This window comes from Vicia villosa, linkage group LG7 (genome assembly GCF_029867415.1).
Source record: "Vicia villosa cultivar HV-30 ecotype Madison, WI linkage group LG7, Vvil1.0, whole genome shotgun sequence".
Lineage (NCBI taxonomy): Eukaryota > Viridiplantae > Streptophyta > Magnoliopsida > Fabales > Fabaceae > Vicia > Vicia villosa.
This window is the reverse complement of record NC_081186.1, coordinates 95,712,780-95,725,857: the sequence shown is the minus strand read 5'-3', so window position 1 is coordinate 95,725,857 and position 13,078 is coordinate 95,712,780. Positions and strand designations below refer to the sequence as shown.

Here is a 13,078-nt window from a genome sequence, read left to right as displayed (position 1 = left end):
ATTCAATAAATAAAACGGATTTTAATTGTATTAAATTCAATAAATATTTTGTTTTTTATTATATAACATAATTAAATATAATTTGTTCCCTAGAATAGTAAGAAAAGCAAATTATTAACTTTGTTATATAAAAATAAATATAAGATATTAAAAAAAGAAAAAAATTTAAAAATAATAATAAATTTCAATTATTGCACTATTTTTATCTCCCTTTATTCTTATTCTACTTTTATTCTTGTATTTTTCTTCTTTAGAATCCATGAGTTTAATAGATACTCTAACAGTGTAAATTTAAGATTTTTAATAAGACTGTCCGTTAATTGACACTATAAAATTGTTTTACATTGTCAATACATATCTTTTTTTTCTCATTTCTATTTAATTCTATTAAAAATAGATAAATAAAACCATTAATAACATTAAATATATTTATAATTCTATTTAATTATATTTAATAACTTTAATTCTTTAAAAATAGATCTACTATTTACTATTAATTATTAAAACATTAATTCTCTTACGTGTTCCAAACAAAATATAATTGTCTTAAATCCAATTAATATGGTAGTAATTATATAGAGATTTTAAAATATATTATTTCAAATTATGTATCAACTCTATTTTTAACCATAACTACATAGATATACAACAAACAATAGTTCAAAAATCTAATAAAATGGGATCAATTTTCCTCAACTTCTATTCAAAAATCGTAACCAAATTAGCTGAAACTGAATATGTTAGTTTTAATTTTCAAAACAATATTACACTGAATTTATGAATTAAGAAAATGAGAGGACTGAGTATTAAAAAATTAACTACTGCCTTAACAATTTTGTTCTTATTTTCTTCAGCTGAACAAATATTTTGTTTAGTTATGCCTAAGTACACACTAAAAGTTACAGATTCCAGCTGAACAAATATTCTATTTAGTTATGCCTAAATACATACTAAAAATTGCAGACTACCATACTCAAGCAACTATATGGCAAAATATCTCATCCTAACATTTGATTATTATGAGCAATTATGCAGCTTAGTGGAATTAACAGTTTCATCTTAACCAAATAAAATAGATCATTGTGTGTAGATCCATTCAGGCAGCTTGAACCAAGTAAAACATATCACTGTGTGTAGATCCATTCAGGCATATGCGTGCACCTCTAACACAAAAGACTTCCTTACAGTTTAGTACTTAGCCTCTCAATTATTTCATTCCTTTCCACAACACCTACATAAATAAATGTTAAGAAACATAAAATTTATCCTAAATAACACTCTGCTAGAATTTATCAAAAATTTACTGGATAAACAACTCTTAAGACAGAAAGTATTAGACTGTGCAAAATAACAGCTCAATATTGAGGCAACAGAGCCGCGATTTCCAAAGTTGGTCCACTTCCAACGGACTGTCCCTAAAGGATTATATATTCCTTTCTCAAAATCCAACAGCATAAACAAAAACCTTTTCATGAATGAACCTGATTGATCTAAACCGGATACCCCGCTGGTTCATTTTTTGAAACCAAATTAGGCGAAGGACTGACAAATATGTGGTCAGGTTCTACCATCAGAATATATCTCCATAAGTAATATAAATCACACATGTAACTATTTAGTTTACTGAACAATCAAATCAAGATAATCAATGAAGGAATATCAGAAAATTAGTTACCACGAGATTCCTCGGGTACTTGCAATTTTGCTGAAGAGCTAGGACTGTATCCATCATTTCCTTTCCTGGGCGAATTAGAGTCGCTCACTGCTAATTTATTGATAAAAAATAAGATCAAAAGTTGTTTGGATCAAATAAGTTGATTCAACTGCATGCATTAAGCCCCACAAGAAACAGTGAAACCAATATACACATAAGCAACAAAATAAAAATTGAGCTTACTTGACCAGTACCACTGTGATTTATGGGATGTGTTGCTTAAATGTGAGAGGGCACAAGTACCATTCTTAATACTGAAACTAACAATCCTATAAAGAGAACAACCTTAAATAAAGTTATGAGAACTAAACCAATATTTTCAAAGGTTGAGCCTACAATAACTATAAACTACCTTTAGACCCTCTAATTGAACAACAGAGTAAATTGTTGCACCGTGTACCATCACCCGTTTGAGCTTTTTCAACAACGCCTTCGAACCTTTCCTTCTAAATAAACACAGAAAATCTATGTTAGTTCTTCCAAAGTACATAGAACACCCACATACTTGTAGCATTAGGTTGCCATATTCAAATTTAAATACATTAAATTATAACATTAACAGCCAACTGCAAATCAAAAGTCTGTACAATGGAGGAACACCGACATGGATATCAACCCCCTGAAAAGTAGCATAAATAAATATTTTCAAAAACATCATGAAGAATCACATGGAAACAATATATAAGTGGGATACAAATTCTGTAAAAGTTGTATAAATAAGAAAATAACGCAAATACATCAAAAAATGCATAACCGTGATGAAGTTACCTCTTTGTCTATCATTATCATCTCAAAGTGATGTTTGGTGCTGGTGATGACATTCCACTTGTGGTGAACTTTTACAGCGATTTTCCATAGTTCTTTGTTGTTGCTAATGTCTTGGACGAATGTAATTAGAGAAAATAGCATTGTCATCAGCATCATAATCTACTTCCTGCAAATCATAAATTAGTAACAAAACAAAACAGACCCTAAATTGATAACAACCAACACTTTCTTCTATTTTTCATTTTTATCTTCAAACTCTTCAAGTTCAATCTTTTAATCAACGATGGTGGAAGTTGAAGAGGTAGAGCTGGATTTAGGGTTATCCATTGGAGGTACTTTCAGAAAACCAGTTGAGAAAGAGAAAGAGAAATCCAAGCCTGAATTAGGTCATAATCAAATTCAAAGCAATGCCATGCAAAAAGTTGATCAAAATCAAGAATCACCAGTGAAGAATGAGATTCATGTTTTGAAGAGAAAGAGAGAGTAGAAGAATGCAACCGGTGATGGAGTCAGAGGTTTTGAACCGGTGTTGAAAAAGGAGAAGACGGAAAGAGTTAACGGTGGCATCATTTCGGTGAATGCGCCATTTCATGTTGTGCAACCGCAATAGTTAGGGAAAGTGAAGTTTGTTCCGTTCAGTAACGGAATGGCGTTACCGTGATGGTTTGGTCGTGAGAGGAATGTTAACAATGGAGAACATTAGGTTTGGAGAGAGTTGAGAAGAAATCGAAGTTGAGATAGGAGTTAGGGTCAGGGATTTGGTCGGGTTTTGAAGAGGTGGTGTGGTGGTGGTGATGGTGTTCATCGTGTTCACGTTCCCACATCATGGTTGTGGTTGAAGATGGATGGTGAGGGTGGTTTGGTTTGTGAAAAGAAATGATAGAAGTTGTGGTGAGGGGTTTTTGATGTGGGTGAGATTTGGAGAGGAAGAAGAGGTGAAACGACTTGTTTCTTCCTCTTCCCCAAATCGATTTTGGTGAAGGTGGTTTTGGTTGTTTCTAAGGCATAAAATCGATTTTCCAATGGGATGTTTCAGATTCCCAAAACTGAATAATGATAAAAAAAAAAAAAAAAAAAAAATAATAAACCAATTAAAAGTGTGTTATCCAATAAAATAGGGAATCAATAAGTTGAAAATTAAGAGCATAGGAAATAGGGAATGAATAATAATTAAAATAAAATGAATTATTAAATTAATAAATAATAACTTAACAAAAATAGAAACATTTCTTTAAGTAGAAACATTTAAAGTAGTAAGGGCTCTAGAAATGTGCCACTTGTCAAAATTGCCAATAAACTCATTTTGCTTTATTATTATGTATGATTAAAATAAAAATTAAATAATTTAAACAAATTATCGATTGAGATTCTGTGACTGACAGTGTAAAACTTCTTTACACCATCCGTGTATTTCAATTAAAATTTTAAAACATTTGGAAATTGAGTTTAAAGGTAGTGCAGTGACAATATAAATTAACTTTACACATACAACCAATCAAAATTCTTATACTTGCCATGTTATATTAGTTATTTTAAATTAAAATTGTGTTTTAATTGGATACTTATTGTGATTGGTTGATTGTATTTTACAGTGTTATACATATCCCTTTTTCTCTTTTTGAAAATTTCCAAAAATAATCTCCTCTTGTGAACACAATTAACATTATTGTTATTTTGATTTAAATCTTTCAATTTCATTGTCTTCGTGTTAGGAGTGATACATACGGTTCAAAAGTCTGGGTCTTCTCTTTTGGAAGAATTTCTTCTATGGAATATATGGATGCTTTTTGATCAATTTTGATATCACTAAAATTTCAACCACAAAAATTATCTCTACTGAAGTGCTCCATACGGTTGAAGAAAAGTATCCATCCCCTACCACAAGACAAGACAATGCTTTTTGTGAATGCTTAATAATTTCATGTTATGTTTCCTATATAAACACATGATAATGAATTGCTACTTCCAACATCACCAAGCTTTACAAAAAAGAGTTCAACTGTAAGTTTCTCTAAATGAGGTCCTTACTTTTAGTATTGCCTTATTTTTCCCTTCACATGGTTTTACTGTTACTTGCACATTTTACTTCCAACACTTTTTCATTATGCAATCCTCACGACAGCTCTGCATTGTTACACTTCAAGAACTCTTTTTTCGTCAACGCTTCATCTACACCTGAATATTATCCATCGTCTGATTGTTCTTCTTTTTCTTTCAAGACTGAATCTTGGAAAAAGAGTAAAGACTGTTGCGAGTGGGATGGTGTCACGTGTGACAACGTTTCAGACTACGTGATTGGTCTGGACCTTAGTTGCAATAATCTGGAAGGTGAATTATATCCCAATAGCACTATCTTTCAACTTAGACACCTTCAACAACTCAACTTAGCTTTTAATGATTTTTCTTAGTCTCCACTCCATGCTGGTGTTGGTGATCTAGTTCATCTCACACATCTCAATCTATCATTATGTAACCTCTATGGTAATATTCCTTCCACAATCTCTCATTTATCAAAATTAGTATCACTTGATCTTAGCTCAAATTACAATGCTCAGTTGGAATTCAATCCATTCACATGGAAGAAACTCATTCATAATGCTACTAATTTGAGGGAGCTTTCTCTTGATTATGTGAATATGAGTTCAATCAGAGAGAGCTCTTTGTTTTTGCTAAAGAATTTGTCATCCTCTTTGGTTTCTCTTAGTCTAAGAGAGACTGGGTTGCAAGGAAATTTGTCAAGTGACATCCTCTCTCTACCTAATCTTCAAAAACTAGATTTGTCAGGTAATGAATATCTTAGTGGTCAACTTCCAAAGTTCAACTGGAGCACTCCTCTTAGGTACTTGGACCTCTCCTTCACTGCTTTCTCAGATGAAATTCCTTATTCCATAGGTCAGTTGAAGTCTCTTACTCTCTTAAACTTTGAAGGCTGCAATTTTAATGGAATGGTTCCTCCATCTTTGTGGAACCTCACTCAACTCACTGACTTGGACCTTGGTGAAAACAATCTTAAAGGTGAGATCCCATCATCACTTTCAAAACTTACACACCTCGCTTCCTTATTTCTTAGAAATAATAAATTTAGCGGCAACATTCCAAATGTTTTTGAAAATTTAACCAAATTAGAATATTTAGATCTTTCTAGTAATAAACTAGTTGGCCCAATTCCAAGTAAAATCACAAAACATTCCAAATTGATCTTTCTGTTTTTAGGACATAACATGTTAAATGGAACAATTCCACATTGGTGTTATTATTTGCCTTCTTTGTTACAATTGGACCTCAGTGACAATCACCTCACAGGATTCATTGGTAACTTCTCAACTCATTCTTTAAAATCTTTGTTTCTCTCTAATAACAACTTACATGGTCATTTTCCAAATTCAATATTTGAACTACAAAATCTTACTCGCTTAGATTTGTCATCAACAAACTTGAGTGGTGTTGTGCATTTTCACCAATTTTCAACATTTAAAGATCTAAATTTCCTCAACCTTTCCCATAATAGTGCTCTTTCTATCAACATTGATAGTGAAGCTAAAACCCTGCCAAATCTTCTAATATTAGATCTCTCTAATAACAACATTCATGGGGGAATTTCAAAATGGTTTCAAAGCATTCTCTTAAACTCATGGACGAACATTTATCACATTGATCTTAGTTTCAACAAGTTGCAAGGAGATCTTCCAATTCCACCAAATGGCATTCAATACTTCTTACTCTCAAATAACAACTTCACAGGAGACATTGCTTTGTCATTGTGCAATGTAAGTTCCCTGAAGGTGCTCAATTTGGCTCACAACAATTTAACAGGCACAATACCACAATGCCTCGGAACATTTCCATCTCTTCTTATATTGGATATGCAAATGAACAACCTCTATGGAAGCATTCCTACAAATTTTTCTGAAGGAAATCAATTTGAGACTATAAAGTTGAATGGAAATCATTTGGAAGGACCCCTACCACGCTCTTTGGCTCGCTGCACATACCTTGAAATTTTGGACCTTGGAAACAACAACATAGATGATGCATTTCCAAATTGGCTTGAAACTCTACAAGAGTTACAAGTACTCAGTCTACGATCAAATAAACTTCATGGTACAATCACATGTTCTAGCACTGAGCATTCATTTTCTAAGTTGAGAATTTTTGATATCTCTCATAACAATTTAAGCGGGTACTTGCCTACATCATGCATCAAGAACTTTCAAGGAATGATGAATGTGAATAACAGCCAAATTGGTCCGGAATACATAGGTCAAGAGAAATACTACAAGGATTCTGTGGTGATCACAATGAAAGGTTTTTCTATAGAGCTAACGAGGATCTTGACTACTTTCATAACAATTGATTTATCAAAAAACATGTTTGAAGGAGAAATTCCTCATGTCATTGGAGAATTAATTTCTCTCAAAGGTCTCAACCTTTCAAACAATGAAATCACAGGCAATATTCCTCAATCTTTGAGCAATTTGAGAAATTTGGAGTGGTTGGATCTCTCAAGGAACCAATTGAGAGGTGAGATTCCGATAGCTTTGACAAATTTGACTTTCCTCTCTTTCCTAAACCTTTCACAAAACCACCTTGAGGGAATGATACCTAAAGGTCCACAGTTTGATACATTTGAAAATACATCATATGAAGGAAATACAATGTTATGTGGATTCCCGTTGTCTAAATCATGCAAAAAAGATGAAGATCAACCACCACATTCAACTTCTGAAGATGAAGAGGAATCAGGTTTTGGATGGAAAGCGGTAGTAACAGGATATGCGTGTGGAGCAATATTTGGGCTGCTCTTTGGATATAATGTGTTCTTCATTGGAAAACCTGTAAGGCTTGTAAGATTCTTTGAAGGTATGTTTAACATAAGACTGAAGAGAACACGCAACAGAGCCGGTGCAAATCGAAGAAGAATGAATTAATTTGATGTCAGTGTTTTCAAATATTAAGATATTATTATTGCTTGAAGTTTGAACTTTTTCTGTTTGTGTAATGCAGCATGCACTTTCTAAATGGCTTAAACGTTTGAAGAATATTATCTATTAATGGTTCATTTTAATTTTATCTAAAGTTTTTCGTGACATTTTCAGGTACTCATCTTATACAACTAAGTTAACTTAAATACATTTATATTTTGAAGGATTGGATAGTAAAAGAACAGAAGAAAATGTGCTTGACCAAATGTTTTTTTATCTGGTTCTTATATAAGTAAGATTTTTATTTAAAGCAATAACTATAAAATATAATCTCAATTTAAAATATTTAGGAGAATCCTTTAGTATGACCATTATTTCCTTTTACTTTGAGAAAAATACCTCCTTCAAATTATAAACTAATCTGTTTTTATATTTGCTCTGTTAGCTTTTGATTAGTCTTGTATTATTATACTGATTAATTTAATTGGACATTACTCATTAGAAGATATCTAACTAATCAATTCCTTTTTAGTTGATTAAAACTTTTGGTCACTAGGAACAAAGAGGGAACAACTTTCATGATTGAACAACTTTTATAATGATGCTTTGCAGAAAAACTAAATTAATAATATATTTTTATTACACAAATCTACTACAAGAAATACAAATATTTCCGGTAACTAAAAATTCTAATAACGTCAAGAAATATGTCGCAATTGCACATTTTTCATCTACTTCGTTGCAATATATTTATCGACCTTTGCACCTAAAACCTGCTTGAATTTATCGTAACAAATTTTGCAACGGACAAGAACATGTCACAATAAAATTAAAATGGGTGGAAGAATTTTTGATTCATTCTTTGTGAGTTATAGCAGGCCTTTTGAGAAATGCTTATTTGTTAGCGAGTTTTCATTCTTTCAAAGTGTCAAAAAATATTGAGTTTAATCTCCTACAATTCGCGAATGATACGATCATATTGGGTTAAGCATCGTGAGAAAATATGCGGTACATTAAAGTTGTGTTGCGTTGCTTTGAAATGGCATATGGATTATGTGTAAATTTTAATATAAGTAAAAGCTTGGATTTTAATGTTGATTTCGGCTTCTTGTTGACAACATCTAACTTCTTATCTTGTGTGAATTGTCCCTTCCCTTTTACTTTCCTAGGCTTACCAATTGGGGATAACCCTTGTAGGCACACAATTTGTGATCCAATTTTGTTTAAGTTTCACAAACGTCTCTCTTCTTAAAAAGGTAAACTGATTTCTCTTGGAAGTCAAGTGACACTTCTAAACTCAGTTGGTTAACGGTAGAAATGTTTCGTTTTGGTGGAGAGATTAAGGTCTTTAGTAGGTGTTTGGAGGAACGATCCAAATTGGTTTGGAAATAATTGCTTGCAAATTAGGAAATGGTTTAGCAATTGACTTCTGGACGCATATATGGATCGGTTCAAATCCTTTAAATTTGGTATTTCCAGGTTTATTTGATCTTGTGCGGGATTCAAGAATAAATATTTATGATTTACGAAACTGGTTAAATGGTGTCTAGATTTGGAATGTGAGGATCAATCATATCTTTTTGAAAATTCATCATGGTGTGAATGGGACGATTTGCATAAAATTCTATCAAATGTTAACCCAATCCCGATTCTAGATGACGTTTTTGTGTGGCGGTGTGATGCAACAACTTTTCCTGTTAAGGCTACTTGTTATATGTTGGATTGCATTTCGGGTGCAGGTTCCAATTTGGATTTTTATCTGTCTAGTGCTCTCTTAAGTTGGGGTTGAAATTCTATGTCCCAATCAACATTCAAGTCTTTGCTTGAAGAATACTTTTTATTATGCTTCAAATAAAGGATGAATTGGCCAGAAGAGGGGTTATTATTGGTGCACACAACCTAGTATTCTGCTCTATTTAGGACCGGCTGAAATGCACTTGCACCTTTTCCTTCTTTCTCCAGTGGAAACTTGTGTGTGGCATAGTAAGTTGGAATGGATCGGTCATGGTTAGATAGTTACCTGTTTTGGGATTTTGGATCATTTGAAGGTCTTCGAAAATCTCATGAAAGGAAAGATCAAGAAAAATGTGTGTCTGTTGTTTTGACTATCGGTTATTTAGTCTATTTGGTTTGTAAGAAATGATATCCTTTTTAATGGAGGTCATAAAGGTGTGGGTGAAATTGTGTCATTCGCTAAAAGTCTATCATGGAATTGGTTGGAGCGAGATCCAAAGGTCTTCTAGCCTTCGACATGAAGGATTGGCTTGTAAATTTTTTAGCTTGCATTACTTAGCTTAATTTGTTGTCGACTTTTTTCTTGTATTCATTGATCGTTTTGTACTTTAGTCAAGTACCCCTTATGCTCGAGTTTAAAAAAATTTCTTGCTTATCAAAACCAGAAAAAACAATTGCTTTTTTAGTACTTATAGGTTCACGTCATAGAAAAGACATTATTTAAAAGGGAACTTGTTGCATTTTTTGCGACAGTTTCTCATCCCACCCCATGCCCTTCTTACGCACCACCTAATTGACCAAATTGCCCTCGTGCTTCCATAGATGCACAACCGGAAGTACCCATTTTTTTTTGTTTAACGTTGTTTTATTCCGTAGATTCACTAACGGAACTCTTCCATAGATGCATCTACGGAAAGGTTTGACGTTATAACTCGCGCCAGGCCTTTCCCCTCCCTCATTCTCTTCATTTCAAACTTTTATCTCTCAAACTCTCTAAACCCCAAACACTCTCAAACACTCGGCCTACGTTGTCAACATCAAGTATCAAGACATTCCATCAAGTTCAAAATGTTATTTAATCGGTAAGTTTTTGACATTTTGACTTATTTTAGAATATTTTGAAATCGAATTAGAATATGATATTTAGGTGTAGAAAAGATTGGTTAGGATTAAAGATATTCCTTAGAGACAATGTAGGTGCTGTTTGTGGTTTATTTTGGACGATCAAGCAAAAAAATGGGGTTTTGGGGTGACTGAATAGTGCTGTTACGCCATTGTTTCGTTTCTGAGCTTCAAGGGCTTCCGTAGATGCACCTACGAAAGAGATGAACGTTAGGGCATTCTGTAGGTGCATCTACGGAAGCACCATACATTTTGAAACTAAGATGATTCTGTAGGTGCATCTACGAAAGCATCATACATTTTGAAACTAAGGTGCTTCCATAGATTCATCTATGGAAAGAGTTTTTTTATTTCTTGTTTATTTATAAATCATTGTTTATTTATAGATACGTATTAGTTAATTAGATGTTATCACAATGCACACATTATGACTCACGAGCCGGATAGAGATGTACATGGGAGGACTGCACAGCGTGCATCCGTGCGGCGTGAACGGGCGCGTGTATTATCTCAGGTGATTGATGGAGTTGCTGTTCCACCTGATACACCCGCTACAGTCGGGCCTTTTACATATGTCCCAGTTGAGTGGCTCTCAGGTGTTGTTCTAGTTGATACACCCGCTCCAGTCGGGCCTTCTACATATGTTCTAGTTGAGGGGCCTTCCCCGTCTACTACTACTTCACGGAGGCCCGGGATGATGTTGAGGGCTCCTCACATATGCCACCCCTCGCAGACGTCGTCGTGGCACTTCTTATACTTCTACTCCTGTGCCTGTGGCAGTGATGGGCGATACAGGATCTGCTGTGCCACTTCCGACGGTCATATAGACGCATCCCTTTTGACAGGGTATGACAATCATGATGTTAGGCGTATATGGGATGGAGAGGTAAATTTTCTTTGTTAATTACTTTTTTTCTTCAGTTTCTGAACTTGCTTATTAATAATCGTGTTTTTTTAAAAAAAATTTCAAGATAGGGATCCACAGAGGTTCTACAACCACAGTTAGAAGATTGTAGGTCTTGCGCAGCCTGACAAGCCGTGGTTCCAGGAAGTACTAGAAGCTTCTGGCCTGAGGGACCTCTGTCAGGTGGACTACGGGACGATACATAATGGGATGCTGATGGCATTTACGGAGAGATGGCATCCGGAGACTTCCTCATTTCATCTTTCTTGCGGTGAGATTACCATCACTCTAGATGATGAGGCAAGCCTCCTTCATCTACCTATAAAGGGTACCCTCCTTGGTCACGGTAGGCAGACGAAGGAGGAAGCAATTGAGATGTTGATTGCTGAGTTATAGTGTGATCCGGATGACGCACTTGAGGAGGTGGAGAGGACCCGCGGGGAGCATGTGAGGTTTCACACCTTGCAGAGGTTATATGACGCAAAGCTTCTTGCGGCACATCAGGCTGTTGGCGACGAGGTGGAGGCAGATATACACAGAGAACAGGTACTAGTGCTACTTCCTATATTTGATAGGCACTCATCTCTTTGTGGACACGAGTTCGTCGTACACATACGTCCTTTACCTGACGTACTTATCGGATACAACACGTATCCATGAGTACAACTGGGGAGCGGCTGTACTGACGTACACTTACTACAGACTAGGAGAGGGATGCCTGTGGAAGGCAAGGACGGTGGCAGGCAGTTGTACCTTTTTAGTGGTAACAATCTTATCCCCTTCTACTTATTATATATTTGTGATAGTAAATTAAACTAACCATATTTTTTTCAAGCTTCGATACTACAACACTTTCCAGACATTATTGGATGGGGAGAGGTGCCAACCTACACTGAGCTCATGCTGCGTGCCAGTAGATTCAGCCCCCGTAGAGGGAACCAGGAGCAGTTACCTTACAGTCATGGACTTGATCGCATTGCTGCCGAGGACGTATGATATGACTGTTATGCTGAGCACCGGGAGACGGTTCCCTTTGATGAGATAGCACTGTATTCTGGTTGGGTGGCCTCCAGCTCGACCATCCTTGTATGATATCTTCCGCAGCGCGTCATGCGTCAGTTTGGCTACACACATACAATACCTCGCGACCCTATGGTCTCCGCTTCTATCACCATGACCCGTCGGCAGTTAGATGAGGTCTTTGCAGACTAGGAGCATCACATGGTTCCTGAGAAGGAGCAGGCGACGAGAGGAGAGAGCGACTGGAGCTGCGTCAAAGGGTACATCACCTGGTACTATAGGGTGTCACACCCGTACATGCTGCCCGCTGCACCTAGAGATCCGCCCAGACCATCCCACGAGGAGATTTTGCAGGCTCACCAGGCTGAGTTGGACCACACTCACGATCTCATTGCAGATGGTTTATTTCCTAAGGGGTCTGCGGAGAGGCGTGTGGTGGATAATATGATTAGGCTGGCACAAGAGGCATTTCTATACTGTAGAAATCGTGCCATGACTGGTGGGGCACTGGACCCTAGAGGCAGAGCCAGGAGAGGACATGGTGGACACAGAAGCGGAGACGGAGGCCGTGGTGGAGAGCAGCAGGATGATGTCCGGCACACACAGTAGTGATGCATGTGGTCTATTTTTATGTTTGTATTTTCTTTGATGAGGTATGTATGTTACTTATGTTATTTTGATGATATATTCGACATTATGACCGACATTATTTAGACAATGTATTTTTTTTATTTACCTACTATTGTATTTAAAATGCGTTTCTTTAGTTTTACATTTGTATTTTAAAATATTATTATAACCAAAATTGAGTTTTGGAGTGAAATGAATTGATTTAAAAATTTAGCAGACTGTTCCATAGATGCACCTACGGAACACTTCCGTAGATGCATCTAC

At 35.5% G+C, this 13,078-nt stretch overlaps 2 protein-coding genes and 1 pseudogene across 15 annotated transcripts; 2 read left to right on the top strand and 1 right to left on the bottom strand.

Annotated features, from left to right (window-relative positions):
- Nucleotides 1-520: 520 nt before the first annotated feature.
- On the bottom strand, nucleotides 521-3,532 carry LOC131615997 (uncharacterized). 14 transcript variants are annotated; one of them, XR_009287998.1, is made up of 6 exons: nucleotides 2,483-3,532; nucleotides 2,256-2,333; nucleotides 2,067-2,160; nucleotides 1,898-1,983; nucleotides 1,676-1,762; nucleotides 521-1,231 (listed from the first exon to the last, which is right to left on the bottom strand). XR_009287998.1 is itself a non-coding variant. In XM_058887204.1 (4 exons), exons 1-4 carry the CDS (start codon nucleotides 2,636-2,638, stop codon nucleotides 1,760-1,762), a joined length of 285 nt encoding a protein of 94 aa, XP_058743187.1. In that variant the 5' UTR covers nucleotides 2,639-3,532; the 3' UTR covers nucleotides 521-1,759. The 14 variants fall into 14 exon arrangements, 3 of the variants coding, with proteins under 3 accessions (XP_058743187.1, XP_058743185.1, XP_058743186.1); XR_009288002.1 differs by having other exon boundaries at nucleotides 2,302-2,333; XR_009287996.1 differs by having other exon boundaries at nucleotides 1,676-1,765; nucleotides 2,067-2,333.
- A 638-nt stretch (nucleotides 3,533-4,170) lies between these two features.
- LOC131615996 (receptor-like protein 7) lies at nucleotides 4,171-7,552 on the top strand (annotated as a pseudogene).
- A 4,833-nt stretch (nucleotides 7,553-12,385) lies between these two features.
- On the top strand, nucleotides 12,386-12,793 carry LOC131619762 (uncharacterized). The gene has a single exon (XM_058890827.1). It carries the CDS (start codon nucleotides 12,386-12,388, stop codon nucleotides 12,791-12,793), a length of 408 nt encoding a protein of 135 aa, XP_058746810.1.
- The last annotated feature ends 285 nt before the right edge of the window (nucleotides 12,794-13,078 follow it).